This window comes from Scyliorhinus canicula, chromosome 11, assembly GCF_902713615.1.
Source record: "Scyliorhinus canicula chromosome 11, sScyCan1.1, whole genome shotgun sequence".
NCBI classification, from domain to species: Eukaryota; Metazoa; Chordata; class Chondrichthyes; order Carcharhiniformes; family Scyliorhinidae; genus Scyliorhinus; species Scyliorhinus canicula.
Window position 1 is genome coordinate 93,533,030 of NC_052156.1, and position 21,984 is coordinate 93,555,013.

At 47.1% G+C, this 21,984-nt stretch overlaps 1 protein-coding gene across 1 annotated transcript in view; it reads left to right on the top strand.

Moving 5' to 3' along the window:
• The window catches only part of ift122 (intraflagellar transport 122 homolog (Chlamydomonas)), a 265,167-nt gene that overhangs the window by 17,210 nt on the left and 225,973 nt on the right, over positions 1-21,984 (top strand). The window contains exon 3 of the mRNA XM_038812196.1: positions 5,140-5,218. Coding sequence (XP_038668124.1) covers positions 5,140-5,218 — 79 coding nt within the window. The remainder of the gene's footprint in view (positions 1-5,139; positions 5,219-21,984) is intronic.

Genomic DNA, 21,984 nt, shown 5'->3' on the forward strand with positions numbered 1-21,984 from the left:
TTTTCTGCCCCACATCCTGACTACTCTACATAACTCCCATCAGGGTCTTTTTACTTTTGTAATTCCTCAACTCTACCCACAGAGATTCTATGCCTTCTGACCTATATCGCTCCTTGCTATCAATTTAACTTAATTCCTTACTAACAATGCAACCCAGCCTCCTTTGCCCATCTGCCTGTCCTTTCGATAGGACACATATCCTTGGATATTTAGATCCCAGCCCTGAAACCCTTCCAGCCACTTCTCTGATGCCCACAACATCATACCGGCAATTTCAATGTGCCCAACAAGCTCATTTACCTTGTTCCGTATACTGTGCGCATTTAGGTACAACACCCTTAATCCTGCATTGACCACCTCCGTTTTCACACTTGTCACCTTTTTTGCTTTGCTTGAGGGTGATGTTCTTTTATTTTCGTTCTCTATTTCCCCTTCAGTTATTACACCTTCTAAGCTCACATTCTGGTTCCCACCCCACTGCCATACTAGTTTAAATCCTCCCGAGTGAATTTAGCAAACCTCCCAGTCAGGATATCAGTGCCTCTCCGGTTTAGATGTAATCCGCCCTTCTTGTACAGGTCCCACCTGCCCCGGAAGTGATCCCAATGGTCCAAAAATCTGAAACCTTTCCTCCCACACCACCAGTTTAGCCACGTGTTTAGCTGCACTATGCTCCTATTTCTAGCCTCAATGGCACGTGACACAGGGAGTAATTCTGAGATTACAACCCTAGAGATCCTGCTTTTTAACTTGCTGCCTAACTCCCTGAACTCCTTCTGCAGGACCTCATCACTCTTCCTGCCTATGTCGTTATGTGTACTATGACCTCTGGCTGTTCACCCTCCCCCTTCGGGATGTCCTGTGTTCGTTCAGAGACATCCTTGACCCTGGCACCAGGGAGGCAACATACCATCCTGGAGTCTCTTTCACGTCCACAGAAGCGCCTTGTTAAACATTTAGCTGCATTAGTAGAAAGAGTCAAAAGGTTCTGCTGCTTTTCCACAAAACACCATTAATTTCCTTCAACAGACTTTGCACAAAACTTTAGCATCACATCACCTGACCCAAAGGCCACCTGAAGCCTCTTTACATATTAGTGTCAATTATTGGATGCTTAACATAAATGAGACAACTAATTGGAATGTCTCTTAACCCATTACTTAACACGCCTTTCTGTGCCCCTTACTGTAGAGTCCCCTATAACTATCGCTCTCCTGCACTTTGCCCTCCCCTGCTGGGTAACAGAGCCAGTTGTGGTGCCACTGTTCAGGCTGCTGTTGTTTTCCCCTGATAGGCTATCCCCCCAACAGCATCCAGAGCGGTATACCTGTTAGAGAAGGGGGCAACCACAGGGGATTCCTATGCTGACTGCCTGCCCTTTCTAGTGGTCACCCATTAATCTGCCTGCACCTTGGGTGTGACCACGTCTCTATAACTCCTATCTATGACATTTCCGCCACCTGCATGCTCCTGAGTGCATCCAACTGCTGCTCCAACCAGGATCTCCAGCAGGATATAGATAGGTTGCAAAACTGGGCAGAGAAATGGCAGATGGGATTAAACCTGGACAAATGCAAGCTGATACATTTTGGTATATCCAATTCAGGTGGGAGGTATAAAATAAATGGCAGAACCATCAGGAGCATAGACATACAGGGAGACCTGGGAGTGCAGGTCCACAGATCCTTAAAAGTGGCAGCACAGGTGGAAATGGTGGTCACGAAAGATTTGGAGTGCTTGCCTTCATCGGACGGGACATTGAGTATAAGTGATAAGTGTTCGCAAATTATGTTACATTTATATAGAACGTTGGTTAGGCCAGATTTAGAATACTGTGTCCAATTCTGGTCACCACACTATCAGAAGGACATGGGGTTTTGGAGAGAGCATAGAAAAGGTTTACCAGGATGTGCCTTGTATGGAGGGCATTAGCTATGAGGAGAGATTGAATAAACTGAGATTGTTCTCCCGAGAAAGACGGAGGCTGAGGGGCGACCCCTCTCCGTGGAGCCATCTATGTCACTTATATAAATGACAAACAATAGGGGACCCAACACAGATCCCTGTGATCCGCCACTGGACACTGGCTTCCAATCACTAAAGTAGCCATCTGTCATCGCCCTCTCTCTCCTAAAGCTAAGTCGATTTTGAATCCACTTAATTAAGTTACCCTGAATACCATGTGCATGTAACCTTTGAGGCCTTTTACCAAGGGTTGTACTCCTCAGAACCCCCAGCAGGGGAATCGGGGTTGAAATGGTTCCTCGATGGACTGGACATGCCAGTTGTGGGGGAGGACAGAAAACGGGGCTTGGAAGCACCACTAGAACGAGGAGAGGTCATGGAGAGTATTAGCTCCATGCAGGCGGAGAAGGTGCCGGGACTGGATGGATTCCCAGCGGACGTCTACTAAAAACTTGCGACAGCACTGGCCCCGTACCTGCAGGAGATGTCAGATTCGCTGGCTAGGGGCACACTGCCACCTACACTAGCACAGGCCTCAATCTTGTGAATACCTAAGAAAAACAAAGACCCAACGGAATGTGAGTCATACAGACCCATCTCACTACTAAACGTAGACGCAAAAATCATAGCCAACGGCTGGAGGACTGCATTCCAGAGGTGGTCGCAGAGGACCAGACAGGCTTTGTCAAAGGTAGACAGCTAACCTCGAACATCTGGCTCCTGCTGAACGTGATAATGACTCCATCCGGGGAGAGAATACCAGAGGTGATCGTCTCCCTCGAAGCAGAAATGGTCTTCGACAGAGTCAAATGGCATTACCTCAAAGAGGTACTGGAGCGGTTCAGACTCGGATCAGGGTTCACCTCCTGGGTGTAGCTCCTATACAACGCTCTCATGGTGAGTGTATGGTCAAATAACAACAACTCCCAGTACTTCCAACTGCACAAGGGCACCAGGCAGGGATGCCCGCTCTCCCCGCTGCTGTTCGCTCTTGTGATCGAGCCATTAGCAATTGCTCTCAGTGCAGCAAAAAGCTGGAGGGGATCTGAAGGGGCGGCAGAGAGCACAGAGTCTCGCTTTATGCAGATGACCTGCTCCTCTACATCTTGGATCCACAAAGCAACATGGAAGGAATCATTGCGTTCCTGAAAGAGGTTGGTGCCTTTTCGGGCTTCAAACTTAACATGAGCAAAAGCGAGATCTTCCCAGTGAACCCACAATTGGGAGGGGCAGCACTAGTGGGACTGCTGTTTAAACAAGCCCGACACAAATTCCGCTCCAACTCACTCATGACTGGATGAGGATCCACAAATGGAACCTGACCAGTCTGACAGAGGACGTCAAAAAGGACCTGCAAAGATGGAACACGCTCCCACTTTCCCTCGTGGGGAGAGTGCAGACGTTCAAAATGATCGTGCTGCCCAGATACCTCTTCCTGCTTAGATCTGTTCCGATCTATATCCCAAGGTCTTTTTCAACTCACTGGACAAATTAATCATGGCGTTCATATGGAGTGAGGGGGAAGAATGCTAGGATCCCAAAGAAGGTCCTACAGAAAACAATCCGGGGTGGGCTTGCCCTCCCAAACCTACAATTCTACCACTGGGCGGCAACAACAGAACGAGTAAGGGGATGGATTAAAGAACCAGCAGCCGAGTGGGTGCGTGTGAAGGAGGCCTCCTGCAGAGGGACCTCACTCCGGGCCCTCGCCACAGTGGCACTGCCACCCCCAACCAAAAAGCACTCCAGCAACCCAGTGGTATTAGCCACCCTCCAACCTGGAACGAACTATGGCAGCAATTTGGCCTGACCTAAATGTCCGACAAAGTCTCCATCTGCAACAACCATAGGTTTGTACCAGCGCTCACCTTTAAAAAGTGGAGACAGGTTGGTGGGGGGAACACTGACAGTTAGGGACCTATACACCCACGGCAGGGTCACAACACTGGAAGAACTGACGGAGAGATTTCAACTAGCAAGGGGCAATGAACCAAGATACCTGCAGCTTAAAAACTTCCCATGGAAGGAGACAAGGACGTACCCACGACCACCACGACAGACACTACTAGAGGAGTTACTTGACGCAAACATTCTAGGTAAAGGAAACTAGCGACATGTATGAACGACTGGTAGAGAGGGCCGACACTGCACTGAACGCAACGAGGAGGAACTGGGAGGAAGACCTGGGGCTTAAAATAAGGTGGGGACTCTGGAATGAAGCACTACAAAGGCTCAACTCCACTTCCACGTGCGCAAAACTCAACCTAACGCAACTAAAAATGCTACATAGAGTCCCCTTAACAAGAACCCGGATGAGTAGGTTCTTCCTGGAGGTGGAGGACAGATGTGAATGGTGCCAAGCAGGCCCGGCCAACCACGTCCACATGTTCTGGTCTAGCCCCAGACTTGCTGGGTACTGGACAGCCTTCTTCGAGGCAATGCCGAAGTGGTAGGGGTGAGGGTGGAGCCGTGCCCAAAAGTGGCCGTCTTCGGGATATCAGACCAGCCAGAAATCTTCATGGGGAGAAGGGTGGACAGCCTTTGTCTTCCTGACCGCCCGCTGTAGAATCCCGCTTGGCTGGCGGTCAGCAGCACCACCCAAAGCTGCAGACTGGCTGACCGACCTAGCAGAATCTCTCCAAACGGAGAAAATCAAATTCGCCATCCCAGGGCTGGATAATGGCTTCTTCAGAACACGGGACTCATTCACCCAACTGTTCCGGGACCAACAATTTTGTGACCAACAAACAAGTTGATAAATAATCAAGTATCCAAGAGCCAGGGGAAAGTAGCCAAAACATGAGAAAAGGGAAGGAAGGAGGGAAAGACCCGGGGTGAAGGGGGGACCAGTGCAAGAGGGGGTTATAATGCACAAATAGTTTTTCTGAATTCAGCACAACTGACAATTAGATTGGGAGTCTCCTGGTCTGTGAAAAGGACTTGTTGCATTCCAGCTTTACTCCTGATTGTGCTAACTTGTGATATCATGGCTTGTAAAATGAATCCAATAAAGAACAAATGAGCAGATGATTTGGATGACCGTATACTGATGGCATACTATGTTATTTAGTTTTGAGTCTGCAATTGTGAAACTGAAATTGCTACCTTTTTGAGAATGAAAATTAATTTTAGCTTGTTTGTTTTTCCTGAATTAATTGGCTACAATCATCTTAGGTAAACGATTTGCATCGGGTTCCACTGACAAGAGTATTATAATCTGGACATCTAAACTAGAAGGCATCTTGAAATATACGTGAGTTCCTGTTGTTTGTTTCTTTTTCTTCTGAACTGATCGTCGTGAAGCTCTTGAAAGTACTTTTACATCAAAGTGAAAAATAAATTGTGACTTAACAACTGGTGTCATTAAGCCAATTATTGAGTCTCTGTTTCGAAATGAACAGAAGAAAATAAAGAAGGAAGTACCACTATCTTTCTCTTAGCATTGCTTGCAGGTCCAGGAGAAGTTGAGACAGTAAGTGGGAGGTAGAAACAGGAGCAAAGGACACTTGGTAGGCAGGTGCTGAAGCTCTCCAAGGAGCAGTGAGCACAGGAGTCTAGGGTCAAAACGGGGTGGCGGGAGATGCAAAGAGTCGGAGTCTGTGGGTAAATTAGTTTGTGGTTATGTTACTGGATTAGTAATCCAGAGGCCAGGATTAATGATCATGGGATGAGTTCGCAAATCAACTTGGCACTTTGGGACTTTGAACTCAATTAATTAGATAAATTGATTTAAAAAGCTAGTATCGGTAATGGAGACCACAAAACTATTCGAAAGTCGTTAAAAGATCAATCGTCAGATCAAGTCCAAGTTGGGGCAGCACAGTAGCATAATGGTTAGCACAGTTGCTTCACAACTCCAGGGTCGCAGGTTCGATTCTTGGCTTGGGTCACTGTCTGTGCGGAGTCTACACGTTCTCCCCATGTCTGCGTTGGTTTCCTCCGGGTGCTCCGGTTTCCTCCCACAGCCCAAAGATGTGCAGGGTTAGGTGGATTGGCCATGCTAAATTGCCCTTGCGCTCGGTGGGGTTACTGCATTACGGGGATAGGGTGTGTTGCTCGTTATGCTCTCTCCTTAATTGGCTCTGTTTATGGCGGTTAATATGGTCGCCGTCCTTAATTCTAATTATGTTTGCTCAAGAGTCGCCAGGTATCTTTTCGATACCGCCACAAGGTTCAAAACCGAATACTGATCAAAGACTCGATACACCAGTTAGTAAGTTCAAAATCAATACTCATTTATTTACACACAATCAATTATACTCATGCACAAACTCTACCAACTAAACTTTCACTACTACTAAAAGCCTATACTTAGCTTCGGGTGCCCACTCAGTCAGAGGAACAACGGCCGTTGTCCGGTTCTGAGGCTGTTTGGATCGAACTTGTATGGAATAGTAGCTAGGAACATCTATCTCGTAGCGTGCGTTGACTTTGGACTTGCTTGTCCGGTGCAGCTGCTAGGCGGGTCTTTCGCCGCTGAGAGCCAAGGCCAAGAAGAACGATTCTCTCTTGGGGGCTTCCTCTTATACCCCAAAGGGCGGTCCTTGAACTTGGTCCCAATTAATTGGACCATATCCTGATCAGTGGTATTGATTTCCTCCAATAAAGGGGTGGCTGCCCTGATTGCTGGGCGGATCCTAGGTAGCCGTTGGCCTGCTTTGTTTTAGTCTCCACTGGCGCCGGGGTGTCTGGTTTGGTATCGTTTGCTTAACTGTTTCTTTTTTGTCCTCGGAGATGGCTCATTAGTATGCTAATGGTTTTGCAGTATCGGTCTTGTCTGGGAGCTGCAAACTCCAATCCACAGACAAACCTTGCACCTGCTTGCTTTCTCAGCATTGTCTATTTTTTCCTTCATTCTCTGCAAGTGTCCATTTTGTAATCGGGATGTGGCCACCCCAGGTGGCTACAGGTGGAGGTGTGGGCTTAAGTGGGGTGCTCTTTCTAAGCCGGTGCAGACTCGATGGGCCAAATGGCCTCCTGCACTGTAAATTCTTGATCGAAGATGCAATGCAATACCTTTTCTTGTCAGCTTGGATCTTCTCTGATTTGTGGGGACCATGAATTGGCTTCAATTTGAATTTGAATTGTTTTTTGGAGCAAGCAATGAGGTGGATTAAGGGTTTGCCCTGTCCACTCTGCACATTGGCTTTGTTAATTTAAGAATGGGATAAAAAATAAAAACTTATCTGGTTCAGTAATGTCCTTTCAAGAATGAAATCTGCCATTTTTACCTGGTCTGACCTACATGTGAATCCAGATGCACAGTGGTCTTAAAAACCCTCTGAAGTGTCCTAGCAAGTCAATCAATTGTACCAAACCAGTAGGAAAAGTCCAGTGAGAATAAAGCCGGACAGATAGCTGAACATCAAACTCAGGACTGGACATTACAAAGGCAAACGCAGCCCAGTCAGTTCTACAAAGTTCTCCTAATCCGAGGATTTGTGCCAAAATTGGGAGAGCTGTCTCACAGACCACTCCGATTCATCTGACATAGCCCGATTCACAGAATCATATCTTGCAGTCAAATTTTAGACTTAGCCGTCACCATTCTTGGGTGTGTCCTGTTCCACCTGGACATTATTTCCAAACTTTCCCACCCATGGAATCCTTTTAACCTCCAAAGAGCACTGAAGGAACCCCTGAGAAACATTCTTATTTTGTTGAAGAACCAAACCATAAAAACTTGTGTTTGTGTAATAGGTACAAACATACAAAAACCTCATAAACAAAAGTTTTTAGAAATAGAAAATACTGGATATATCTGCCAGAATCTGTGGAGCGAGAAGCAGTGTTAAGCTTGGGGCAGCATGGTAGCATGGTGGTTAGCATCAATGCTTCACAGCTCCAGGGTCCCAGGTTCGATTCCCGGCTGGGTCACTGTCTGTGTGGAGTCTGCACGTCCTCCCCGTGTGTGCGTGGGTTTCCTCCGGGTGCTCCGGTTTCCTCCCACAGTCCAAAGATGTGCGGGTTAGGTGGATTGGCCATGCTAAATTGCCCGTAGTGTCCTAATAGTAAGGTTAAGGGGGGGGGGGGGGAGTTGTTGGGTTACGGGTATCGGGTGGATATGTGGATTTGAGTAGGGTGATCATTGCTCGGCACAACATCGAGGGCCGAAGGGCCTGTTCTGTGCTGTACTGTTCTATGTTCTATGTTAAGCTTTGAGTCCATATGACCCTTTACAGAGCTGACAAGAGATAGAAATGTAATTAATTTCTAGTTGGAAATGGGGTCGGGCAGAATGGAATGTAAGGAATCAATCGGCGAGATTGACAAAGATGTCATGGACATAAGATAAATGAAGTGTTAAGCACTGAAGGATGTTGACAGTGGCATAAGATAGCAGAATGAGTTAACAGGAGAACAAAGATCAGGGCTTAGTGGGAGCAAAACTGAACAAGGGATAGGTGGCCTACTTAATTTTTAAGTATTTTCTATTTCTTACATGTATATGTTTACTATAATTAAAACGTTTTCTTATTTAAAAAAAACAGTAAGCAGTCTTACAACACCAGGTTAAAGTCCAACAGTTTGTTTCAAATCACTACCTTTTGGAGCACATCTCCTTCCTCTTTACTGTGCTCACCCCAGTCCAACACTGGCATCTCCACATCATGGCTGCCATTAAGAAATGATGTGGAGATTCCGGCGTTGAACTGGGGTGAGCACAGTAAGAAGTCTTAAAACACCAGGTTAAAGTCCAACATGTTTGTTTTAAACACTAGCTTTCGGAGCACTGCTCCTTCCTCAGGTGAATGAAGAGGTATGTTCCAGAAACATATATATATAGACAAATTCAAAGAAGCCAGACAATGCTTAGAATGCGAGCATTAGCAGGTAATTAAATCTTTACAGATCTGGAGATGGGGTAACCCCAAGTTAAAGAGGTGTAAATTGTCACAAGCCAGGACAGTTGGTAGGTTTCGCAAGCCCAGGCAAGATGGTGGGGAATGAATGTAATGCGACATGAATCCCAGATCCCGGTTGAGGCCGCACTCATGTGTGCGGAACTTAGCTGTAAGTTTCTGCTCGGCGATTCTGCGTTGTCGTGCGTCCTGAAAGCCGCCTTGGAGAACGCTTACCCGGAGATCAGAGGCTGAATGCCCTTGACTGCTGAAGTGTTCCCCGACTGGAAGGGAACATTCCTGCCTGGTGATTGTCGCGCGATGTCCGTTCATTCGTTGTCGCAGCGCCTGCATGGTCTCGACAATGTACCACGCTTCGGTCCCGAAGGAGCAGTGCTCCGAAAGCTAGTGTTTGAAACAAACATGTTGGACTTTAACCTGGTGTTGTAAGACTTATTACCATTAAGAAAAACATACTGAGGTTTGACCTTTTTGTCATTTTTAATGGGAGAAGTGTTGCTATTTTTTGGTACATATCAGAAGAGTGCTGCTCACACACAAACATAATCACCCAATCACTCTGTTAAGGAATGGGTTAAGAAACATTCCAATTAGATGTTTCATTGATCCAATAATTGGCACTGATATGTAAAGAGGCTCCAGGTGGCCTTTGGGGCATGTGATGTGTGTTCTATTATGCTGTTTGATAACATAAGTTGCTACTGACCATAGACGACGTTGAAAGACACTCCAGTCCTTGAAGTAAGTTGAAAGGATTTATTCAGTAACAGCAACTAGATAAATGAGTTTGACACTGCTGATCTAACTCTAGTACACAGTGACAATGACTAACTGTACAACTGGGATCTAGGCCACATGTGGTGACCCAGCCTGAGATCTAAACTATTCTGTTGCTAATCTTACAGTCCCTGCCAGGAGTGAGAGGGAGGGTCTAGTAGTGTGTGTCTGGTTTCATAATGAGCTGTGTAGTGCCCTCTAGTGGTCATGTCACAGCCGGGTGTTGTGATTCTCCTCTTAGTTACATGTCAGTCTACATATCATTACAATGTGATGATATAGTTGGGTGCTGAGTATGTTCGAAGAAAAATAAAGGTGTTTGGGAAAAGGAGCAGAACTCTTGACTCTTTAGGGGCAGCACGGTAGCATGGTGGTTAGCATAAATGCTTCACAGCTCCAGGGTCCCAGGTTCGATTCCCGGCTGGGTCACTGTCTGTGTGGAGTCTGCACGTCCTCCTCGTGTGTGCGTGGGTTTCCTCCGGGTGCTCCGGTTTCCTCCCACAGTCCAAAGATGTGCGGGTTAGGTGGATTGGCCATGCTAAAATGCCCGTAGTGTAAGGTTAATGGGGGGATTGTTGGGTTACGGGTATAGGGTGGATATGTGGGTTTGAGTAGGGTGATCATTGCTCGGCACAACATTGAGGGCCGAAGGGCCTGTTCTGTGCTGTACTGTCCTATGTTCTATGTTTACTCAACAACAGCCAGAGGCTAACAGAGGATGGCTGCTGTCTAAATGTAATGGGTTGAAAGATACTTTTCCAGGGGGGGAAAAAAACAAATTTTTCATCAACCAAGGAGTGAGTGAGAAGGAAAAAAGAAAACATGGCTGAACCAAGGAAAAAGATGGCCGGATATGACTATCCACCATTATTTTCTGAAAGGGATCATACGACCAATGGAAAAGTGGACTGAGGTATGTGGACTAAGGTAACTGCCTTTGGAAAGAGGAAACTAGGTATGGCATTGGCTCTTTCTCTATCTTATGACAGTTAAATCCGAAGCAAATTATTTTCTGAATTGGAAGAGTTAGACTCAGCAGAAGATCTGAAGAAGGTCTCTATTACAGTTTATGGATAAGATTTATCAAAACGATGACTTGTTAAGTGTGTATGAAACCTGGTCAGAATTCGATAGATTCTGGAAAACAGAGGGTATCTCTCTATTGAGGACTATATAATGGAATTTAGCAGACTATACAAAAGGCTGCACAAACACCGCCTGGAATTTCCACAGTCTGTGTTGGCATTTAAGTTACTAGACTGTGCTCGAGTGTTCAATATGGATAGGCAGGAGATGACAGGAGTTAAGTTTGCAGATAATGATACCTTATTCGATCAGATGATAGAGGCCTTAGAGAAGTACGGTAGCATGGTGGTTAGCATAAATGCTTCACAGCTCCAGGGTCCCAGGTTCGGTTCCCGGCTGGGTCACTGTCTGTGCGGAGTCTGCACGTCCTCCCCGTGTGTGCGTGGGGTTCCTCCGGGTGCTCCGGTTTCCTCCCACAGTCCAAAGATGTGCGGGTTAGGTGGATTGGCCATGCTAAATTGCCCGTAGTGTCCTAAAAAATAAGGTGGGGGGGGGGGGGGGTTGTTGGGTTACGGGTATAGGGTGGATACGTGGGTTTGAGTAGGGTGATCATTTGCTCGGCACAACATCGAGGACCGAAGGGCCTGTTCTGTGCTGTACTGTTGTATGTTCTATGTTCTAAGTTCTTGGGGAAACATTCAATTTCTATGGCTCTCGTGTCACAAATGGGTCGGTCAACGATAAAGCAGACTATGGAAGATACACTACTGACAGGATGGCGAGATTGTACGGCTACAAACAGGTTACGTGGAATATGGAAAGAGATCGGGACCTAGAAATTATGAGGACAGAAACTCATTTAAAACTTTTAATAGGACGAGGGACATGGAGAATGGAAAGAGGAGTGTGACTCTCAATACCATTATGCTTTCAACTGTCCAACACGTTATAATAGTGTTTGAAGCTACACATGACATGGAAGAGTCGGAAGTGGAAAAAGATAGTGACCAGAAAGAAGGCATTATTCTATTAACAAGCCGTTTTACTCCGCTAATGAGGGTGTTGGTTTCAGAATCCTTCAATTATGCTGTATTGGACAGTGGCTGCACATCTACTGTGTGTGAAATTGACTGGTTAAATATTACCTGGACTCTTTGAATGCTAAAAATTGTAACTAGGTTAACATAGAACATTACAGCACAGTATAGATGTTGCGCTGACCTGTGAAACCACTCTACACTATTCCCTTATCATCCATATGTTTATCCAATGACCATTTAAATGCCCTTAATGTCGGCGAGTCCACTCTATTGCAGGCAGGGCATTCCATGCCCTTACTATTCTCTGAGTAATGAACCTACCTCCTGACATCTGACCTATATCTATCTCTCCTCAATTTAAAGCTATGTCCCCTTGTGCTAGCCATCACCATCTGAGGAAAAAGGCTCTCACTGTCCACCCTATCTAATCCTCTGATCATTTTGTATGCCTCTATTAAGTCACCTCTTAACCCTCTTCTCTCTAACGAAAACAGCCTCAAGTTCCTCAATCTTTCCTCATAAGATCTTCCCTCCAACCAGGCAAGATCCTGGTAAATCCCCTCTGCACCCTTTCCAATGCTTCCACGTCCTTCCTATAATGCGGTGACCAGAACTGCACGCAATACTCCAAATGCGGTTGCACCAGAGTTTTGTAGAGCTGAACATGACCTCATGGCTCCGAAACTCAATCCCTCTACCAATAAAAGCTAACACACCGTACGCCTTCTTAACAACCCTCTCAACCTGGGTGGCAACTTTCAGGGATCTATGTACATGGACACCAAGATCTCTCTGCTCATCCACACTGCCAAAAATCTTACCATTAGCCCAATACTCTGTCTTCCTGTTACTCCTTCCAAAATGAATCACCTCACACTTTTCTGCATTAAACTCCATTTGCCATCTCTCAGCCCAGCTCTGCAGCTTATCTATGTCCCTCTGAAACCTGCAACATCCTTCCGCACTGCCCACAATTCCACCGACTTTAGTGTCATCCGAAAATTTACTCGCCCATCCTTCTACGCCCTCCTCCAGGTCATTTATACAAATAACAAACAGCAGTAGCCCCAAAACAAATCCTTGTGGTACACCACAAGTAACTGAACTCCAGGCTGAACATTTCCCATCAACCACCACCCTCTATCTTCTTACAGTTAACCAATTTCTGATCCAAACCACTAAATCACCCTGAATCCCATGCCTCCGTATTTTCTGCAATAGTCTACCGTGGGGATCTTATCAAACGCTTTACTGAAATCCAGACCACATCAACTGCTTTACCCTCATCTACCTGTTTGGTCACCTTCTCAAAGGAATTTATTAAGGAATTTGAATGTTCCACAAGTTTCAGGTTTCGACATGATAATACTCTGAAGTCGCTCAAAAGAGTGGTGATCCATTGCAATATTGCTGAAGTGAATCATTTCATTAGCATGGATGTTGTATCAAGTGAGATATCTTTGCTTCTGAGCAGACCATCGATGAAGGAAGCACTCATGAAACTGGATGTAGAACAGGATACGGCCACAGCTTTTGGAAAGACGGTGGGCTTACAATTTACATAGTCGGGACACTATTGCATTCCATTACTGACAAATAATATTTCAGGTGTAGTTGTTAAAGATGGTGTTATTGGCAGCTGGAAATGGGATTTTAGCTGATAAAAAGCGTGTTATATTAAAACTGCATTGGTAATTTGCGCATCTGTCCCCTTGGAGGCTGAAAAATTTATTAAAGGATGCAGGGGTAAGGGATGAAGGCTATACTAAGCTAATAGAACAGGTTAGTGATCGCTGTGAGGTTTGCAGCAAGTACAGAAGGGCATCAGCACGACCAATAGTAACCCTACCTTTGTCCAGGGATTTTATCGACATTCCCGTACCAACCTCCCCAAACAGGCGCCGGAATGTGCCGACTAGGGGCTTTTCACAGTAACTTCATTTGAAGCCTACTTGTGACAAGCGATTTTCATTTCATTTCATTTTCATTTCATTTCATTGTGGCCATGGACCTTAAGATCTGGGATGAAGCTAACAATATATATATTTTTTTATTTTGTAGATTTAGCACCCAGATTTAGTCAATCAACTGTTGTACGAAGGAAAGAAAAGAGAGTAATCCTGGATCAGATTGTGGAAAAATGGATAGGGACAGGAATGGGCCTATCTGTAAAATTCCTTACAGACAACGGGGGAGAATTTGCTAATGATGAGTTTAGGGATATGTGTGAAAACCTAAATATCACAGTTATGAATATGGCTGCGGAAAGCCCATTTAATAATGGTGTGTGTGAACGAAACCATGCAGTAATAGATGACATGCTCCGGAAAATTTTGGCAGATAGACCAAATTGCAAGTTAAATTTAGCCTTGGCTTGGGTGGTACATTCAAAGAATTTGTTGAAAATGGTTGGGGGCTATAGTCCCTATCCTAAAATTCCATTTATTTTGGATGGCCAGCCTCCAGCTTGGGAAGGGACTACAATTAGCTCTGTCTTTGCTGAGCATTTAAATGCATTACATAGCAGTAGAAAAGAGTTTTTGGAAGCAGAAGTCCCTGAAAGAATTTGTAGAGCTTTAAAGCATAATGGACGGCCATCAAATACCATTTTTCAGCAAGGAGACTTGGTATACTATAAGAGAGACAATTTTAATGAATTGGAAAGGCCCAGAGAAGATCATAGGCATAGATGGCGTACAGTTCTGGTCGCCTCATTATAGGAAGGACGTGGAAGCTTTGGAACGGGTGCAGAGGAGATTTACCAGGATGTTGCCTGGTATGGAGGGAAAATCTTATGAGGAAAGGCTGATGGACTTGAGGTTGTTTTCGTTAGAGAGAAGAAGGTTAAGATGTGACTTAATAGAGGCATACAAAATGATCAGAGGGTTAGATAGGGTGGACAGTGAGAGCCTTCTCCCGCGGATGGAGGTGGCTAGCACGAGGGGACATAGCCTTAAATTGAGGGGTAATAGATCTAGGACAGAGGTCAGAGATAGGTTTTTTTACGCAAAGAGTGGTGAGGGCCGTGGAATGCAACAGTAGTGAACTCGCCAACATTGAGGGCATTTAAAAGTTTATTAGATAAGCATATGGATGATAATGGCATAGTGTAGGTTAGATGGCCTTTAGTGTTTGACTTCCCATGTCGGTGCAACATCGTGGGCCGAAGGGCCTGTACTGCGCTGTATCGTTCTATGTTCTATGGCAAAACAATTATTTTCCAACATGCAATTAGACTACTAGGGTACATTCATCAAGGATAATGGGTACAGATCACAAATTTTCAAGTTTAGACAGAGCAGACGGTCATGTGTGAGGAACCAGGTCATTTGGTACGCACGTGTTACGGAACTACGAGGACCAGTAATTGATATAGACAGAGTTCTGTAGAGGAACACAATACTTCTGATGATTTAGAACAGACTATTTTTCGAAAGGGCAACATGCCAAAAGTTGGTACAAACAGTAACATTCTTGCCTGAAGGGTCCAGTCAATTAAAGGATGCAACTGTTGTTGGTAGAGCAGGGAAGGCCACTGGAAAGAATAAACATTGGTTGAATGTTCAGCAGTCAGGGGAGGGTGTCAAGACAATTGATTGGTAACATGAAGTTCAAAAATGGAGTGCACAGAAACGCAGTGCCAGCTCAGATAGTACATCGGACAGTGAACAGGTTTGCAGGAAAAGGTTAGAACTATTGAAAGGACATCCCACAGCAGAAGGGAAAGATCAAGCAGTAGCAGTACAGAACGTGACACCAAGCAGGATATGGGGCGTAGTTTGTCAAGGTCTCGGAACATGGGTAAGACTACGAATGCTACGAGGGGTGTGGTGGACTAGTGATTTTGAAGCTATCGTAATCTCTGGGTTAAGGAAATAATTCAGGGTTGGAAGTCAGGCTTCTGGTGCATTTAAATATATTGGACTGGAAATTGGGCAGACTAAGTTAGGGGCAACTTTACATTAGCAATCTTATTTGGAGGGCATCAGCCCAATAGCAGTTAGTCGTAATCGGGTTTCACAAAAGGTCGCAGTGCTTTCAAAGATGGAAAAAGAGCAACTGCAAAGTTTAATTGGGCAACTGAATTGATGTCTTAGAGTTGAGTACAAAAATGAATAATCCTAAGGTGGAAGACATAATGAGAGCAAACAAAGCATTGGTCAAACTAAAAATGCAGGAGTGTGTTTTGAGGTTCCTGGTTTTAGGTGGTCTTAGGCATTTGAAACTCATAGTTTATAGTGATGCATCCTATGCAAATTTATGTAATGGGGTTTCAAGCGCAGGAGGTTTTATAATTTTCCTTTTGTGGAACAATGGTAAATGTTGCTCTTGTGTGGGGAAACAAAGAAAATAAGGAGAATAGTCAAAATCACTTTGGCTGCTGAGACATTAAGCCTTGTAGAGGCAGTGAATATGGCCTTTTATATATCTCCGATATTAACAGACATTTGGGATTGGAGGAATTTGCGTAACAGAGGGTTAGATAGGGTGGACAGTGAGAGTCTTTTTCCTCGGATGGTGATGACCAACACGAGGGGACATAGCTTTAAATTGAGGGGTGAGAGATATAGGACAGATGTCAGAGGCAGTTTCTTACTCAGAGAGTAGTAGGGGTGTGGAACGCCCTGCCTGCAACAGTAGTAGACTCGCCAACTTTAAGGGCATTTAAGTGGTCACTGGATAGACATATGGATGAAAATGGAATAGTGTAGGTCAGATAGGCTTCAGATGGTTTCACAGGTCGGCGCAACATCGAGGGCCGAAGGGCCCGTACTGCGCTGTAGTGTTCTATGTTCTATGTTCTATACCCATTAAGTGTCACATCGACAATAAATCCCTGTGGGGAAAATGTGCACTCTACAAAAAGTGTGAATGAGATAAAGCTAAGGATAGACATTGCAAGTTTGAAGCAGATGTTGGACAGAGGGGAGATAGCTAAAATTACATTGGTCGACAGTAGCTATCAATTGTCTGACTGTTTAACGAAAAGAGGGGCTAGTCACAGAAACGTTTGGATGTTGTTAATGAAGGGTGCCTGTTTCTGTAACAGTTTGTTTCTTTCAAAAAAAGAGGGGGGGGGGGGGGGGGAATTGCATGTATTTTTGAGTTTCTTAAATTTTGTTTTCACCAAATTATTTTTTTTTCCTCCAAGGATGGGGAGACTGTTAAGGAATGGGTTGAGAAACATTCCAATTCGATGTCTCATTTATCCAATAATTGGCACTGATATGTAAAGAGGCTACATGTGGCTTTGGGGCATGTGTTGTACTGATAGAGTTTGGTGCTGAGTGTGCTCAAAGAAAAATGAAGATGTTTGGGAAAAGGAGCAGAACTCTTGACTCTTTACTCAACAGCAGCCAGAGGCTAACACACTAATCTCTCACGCAAACATACACACACACTCTCATCTTTTCTCTCTCTCACCCCCCTCCGCTCATCTCTCCATCTCTCTCTCTCTCACACACGCGCACTCACTCACTTCTCGCTCAAACATTCACCCACATCTCTCTCACACATGCATTCATTCTCATCATATATACACATCTCTGTTATGCACATGCTCTCACTCTCATTTGCCCCTCACATATACACTCAGTCTCATCTCACTCACGCACACACTCTCATCCCTCTCACACGTACACACTCGCTCATCTCTCTCATTCTCACACACTCTCCTCTCTATTACACGCACTTACACTCATCTCCCCATCTCTCTCACACACTCACTCCTTCACCTCTCTCACACGCACATATGCATGCATGCACACTCGCACTCACTCTCACCTCTCTCATACACATAATCTCATCTCTCACATGAACACACACTCTCATCTCTCTGTTACACATATACTCACTCTCATCTCTCTCACTCACACACACGCACAGATTTCTCTCACGCACACTCACTCTCATCTCACACACTCTGCTTTCTCATGCACACATACACTCCCATCTCACTCACTCACAACTCTCTCTCATACACACATACACACCCTCGCTCTCATCTCTCACACCCCCACACTCATTTCTTTTATTTTTAACAAACAATTTTATTGAGGTAGTTTTTGGCATTGTAAACAGTTACAAACATCAACAGAAAGAAAGCAAAAAAGGCAAAAATGTGCAAACATCCACGTACATTCAATACTTTGGTCGTAACCTACTGCACAAGCCTGCTCCTCCCCCACCGGTACTACCGGCCAATTTATCCCTCCTACTCTACTGTACTCTACCCCACCCCACCCCCTGCTGACGCTCACTCTCCCGCAAAGAAGTCAATGAATGGTTGCCACCTTCGGGCGAACCCCTGTACAGATCCCCTCAAGGCAAACTTAATTTTTTCCATACCCAGGAAACTCGACATGTCCGTAAGCCACAGCTCAGTCTTCGGGGGCTTTGAGTCCCTCCACGCCAATAGTATTTGTCGCCGGGCTATCGGGGAAGCAAAGGCCAAAACATCGGCCTCTTTCTCACCCTGGACTCCCGGGTCTTCCGAAACCCCAAAATTGCCACCCTTGGACCCATCGCCACCCTTGTTTTTAGCACCCGGGACATGATCCCCACAAATCCCACCCAGTATCCCCTAAGCATCGGGCATGTCCAAAACATGTGTACGTGGCTCGCTGGTCCTCCCGCGCACCTAGCGCATTTGTCCTCTACCCCAAAGAATTTGCTCATCCGAGCCACCATCATGTGGGCCTGGTGTACGACCTTAAATTGAATCAGGCCGAGCCTGGCACATGTTGCAGTCGAATTTACCCTACTCAGGGCTTCTGCCCACAGCCCGTCCTCCATTTCCCTGCCGAGCTTCTCCTCCCATTTGAGTTTCAGTTCCTCCGTCTGGGACCCTTCCTCCTTCATGAGCACCTTATAAATATCAGAGACTCTACCCTCCCCTTCTTCTTCCCTAGAGACTATTCTGTCTTGGATTCCCATTGGCGGGTGGCGTGGGAAGGATGGGACCTGTCTACGGACAAAGTCCCGCAACTGTAGATGCCTAAAATAATTTCCCCTTACCAGACCAAATTTCTCCTCCAAGCTCCTCAGACTCGCAAAGCTCCCTTCCAGGAACATATCGCCCACCCTCCCCCACCCCCGCCCGCCGCCATGCTCGAAACCCCCCATCCATACTCCCAGGGGCAAACCGATGGTTGTCGCAGATTGGCGCCCAGACAGACGCCCCCATCTCCCCTACATGCCTCCTCCACTGGCCCCATATCCGCAGGGTCGCCACCACTACCGGGCTGGTGGAGTACCTGGCCGGCGGCAGCGGTAGAGGATCCGTGACCAGGGCTACCAAGCTGGAGCCCCTGCACGAAGCTGCCTCCACCCGCTCCCAGATAGACCTCGTACCCACCATCCACTTACTTATCATAGCGATGTTGGCCGCACAATAATAATTAATCAGACTCGGCAAAGCCAGCCCTCCCTCACTGCGGTTCCTATCCAGCATCGCCTTCTTCACCCGCGGGGATTTTCCCGCCCAGCCAAAGCTCATGATCATCTTGTTAACCCTTTTGAAGAAGGACTGTGGGATAAAGATCGGGAGGCACTGAAAAACAAACAGAAATCTAGGGAGGATTGTCATCTTTACAGTCTGCACCCTCCCTGCCAGTGACAGCGGGAGTGCATCCCATCTCCGAAACTCTCCCTTCATTTGCTCCACCACCCTGGCCAAATTTAACTTGTGCAGCCTGCCCCAGTCTCGCGCCACCTGGATTCCCAAGTATCGGAAATTTTCCTCAACCAGCCTAAACGGTAGCCCTCTCAATCTGTTCTCCTGGCCCCTTGCCTGTACCACAAACATTTCACTCTTGGCCATATTTAATTTGTATCCTGAGAACTGGCCGAACTTCCTCAACATACCCAGTATACTTCCCATCCCGGCCACTGGGTCCGACGCGTACAGGAGCAGGTCGTCCGTATAAAGAGAGACCCTGTGTTCTACCCCGCCCCTCACCATCCCCTTCCATCCTTTTGCGGCTCTCAGCGCAATCGGCAGCGACTCTATGGCCAGTGCAAACAGCAGCGGGGAGAACGGGCAGCCCTGTCTGGTCCCACGGTACAGCCTAAAGTACTCCGACACTTCTCTGTTCGTCCTGATGCTGGCCTTTAGGACCTTATATAATAATCTGATCCAATTCACCAGTCCCTCCCCGAACCCAAACCGTCCGAGCACCTCCCATAGACAGTCCCACTCCACCCGGTCAAAGGCCTTCTCGGCGTCCATCGCCACCACTACCTCTACCTCCCTGCCCTCCGGGGGCATCATTATCACATTGAATAATCTTCTCAAGTTGGCCGACAGCTGCCTACCTTTCATGAACCCAGTTTGGTCCTCCCCAATCACCTCCGGTACGCAGTCCTCAATTCTAATGGCATCAACATTAATCAGGGAGATTGGCCTGTAGGACCCGCACGCCTCTGGGTCTTTACTCCGCTTCAATATCAGTGATATAGTGGCTTGCGTCATCGGCGGCGGCAGGGTCCCTCTGTCCCTTGGCTCATTAAAAACCCTCGCCAAGACCCCACCAACTCAGAACTTCCTATAAAACTCTACTGGGTATCCATCGGCCCCGGGGCTTTCCCCGACCGCATGGCCTTTAGGCCCCCCAATACCTCCTCCACTCTAATCGGGGTCCCCAGCCCATCCACTAGTCCCCCACCAACTTTTGGGAATGTTAACCCGTCCAGAAACCTTTTCATCTCCTCCGGTTCTTCCGGAGGCTCCGAAGTGTACAGCTTGCGATAGATGTCCCGGAATACCTTATTCAATCCTGCCGGGTCCTCCACTCTGTGCCCCTCCCCATCCATCACTCTACTTATTTCCCTGGCCGCCTCCCTCTTACTGAGTTGCTGCGCTAACAGTCTGCTAGCCTTTTCCCCATGCTCGTACACCACGCCCCTCACCTTCCTAAGCTGTTCCACGGCCCTACTCGTGGATAGTGCCCACAGTTCCGCCTGTAGTCTCTGCCTCTCCCTGAGTAAAACCTCCCCCGGGGACTGCGCGTGTTCCTCATCTACACAACCCATTTCCCTAACCAATCTATCCATCTCTGCCCTGTCTGCCTTGGCTCTGTGGGCCCCAATTGAGATCAACTCTCCCCGCACTACTGCCTTTAGCGCCTCCCACAGGGTCGCCGCTGAGACCTCCCCCGTATCATTCACCTGCAAGTAATTTTGCATACACCTCCGAAGCCTCCCACAGATCCCCTCCTCCGACAGCAGTCCCACGTCTAGCCTCCATTGCGGGCGTTGGTAGTTGCCCCCCCCCCCCCCCCCCCCCGATCTGCAGCTCTACCCAGTGCGGGGCATGGTCCGAGATAGTGATTGCCGAATATTCCATGTTCTTTACCTCCCCTATACAATCCCTGCTTAGTACAAAGAAGTCTATCCTAGAATATACTTTATGGACGTGCGAGTAAAACGAGTAGCGCCTTCCTGTCGGCTGTCAGGCTCTCCAGGGGTCCACTGCCCCCATTTGCTCCATAAACCCTTTCAGCTCCCTTGCCATTGCTGGGAGTCTACCCGTTCTGGGACACGACCGATCCAGAGCCGGATCAAGGACCATATTAAAGTCCCCTCCCCCCATTATTAGCCTACCAGAGTCCAGGTCCGGGATCTTCCCCAGCACTCTTTTAATGAAATCCACGTCATCCCAGTTCGGGGCATATATTCACCAGCACCACTCTTCTCCCCTCCATTCTGCCCCATACCATCAGGTATCTGCCCCCCCCCTGTCTGCGGCTATGCCCTCCGTCTCAAATTGCACCCGCTTGTTGATCATGATTGTCACCCCCCTGGACTTCGAGTCCAAGTCTGAGTGGAAGACCTGGCTAATCCATCCCTTCCTTAGCCTAGTCTGATCAGACACTTTCAGATGTGTCTCCTGCAACATAATTACGTCCGCCCTCAGAGCCTGCAAGTGCGTGAACCGTTAAGTGCCTCTTAACCCCCCCCCCCCACACACACACACACACACACGCCGGTCAGCCATAGCCTTTCTCAGGCCGGCCCCCGGCCCGTGCGTCGCGCCATTCTTGGCCCGCTTCTTGGCTGCCTCCACCCTCGACCTCCTTTCCAGTGCCTATTTCAGAACCCTCCCACGTCAGCAGAACAACTACTCCTCCCCCTCCCCCTAGCAACATCCCGCGCTACCCCCACCCCTGCCATCCCCTGGCTGTGATCCCCCCCCCCCCCCCCCCCCCCCCCCGACCTGACTCCCTTGACTAGGCAATCTGCTAGCCTAGTCTTTCCTTTGTTTTGGGACACTGGTTTTTTTTCTTATGTTTTTGTTTTCTTCCTCTTTTTTT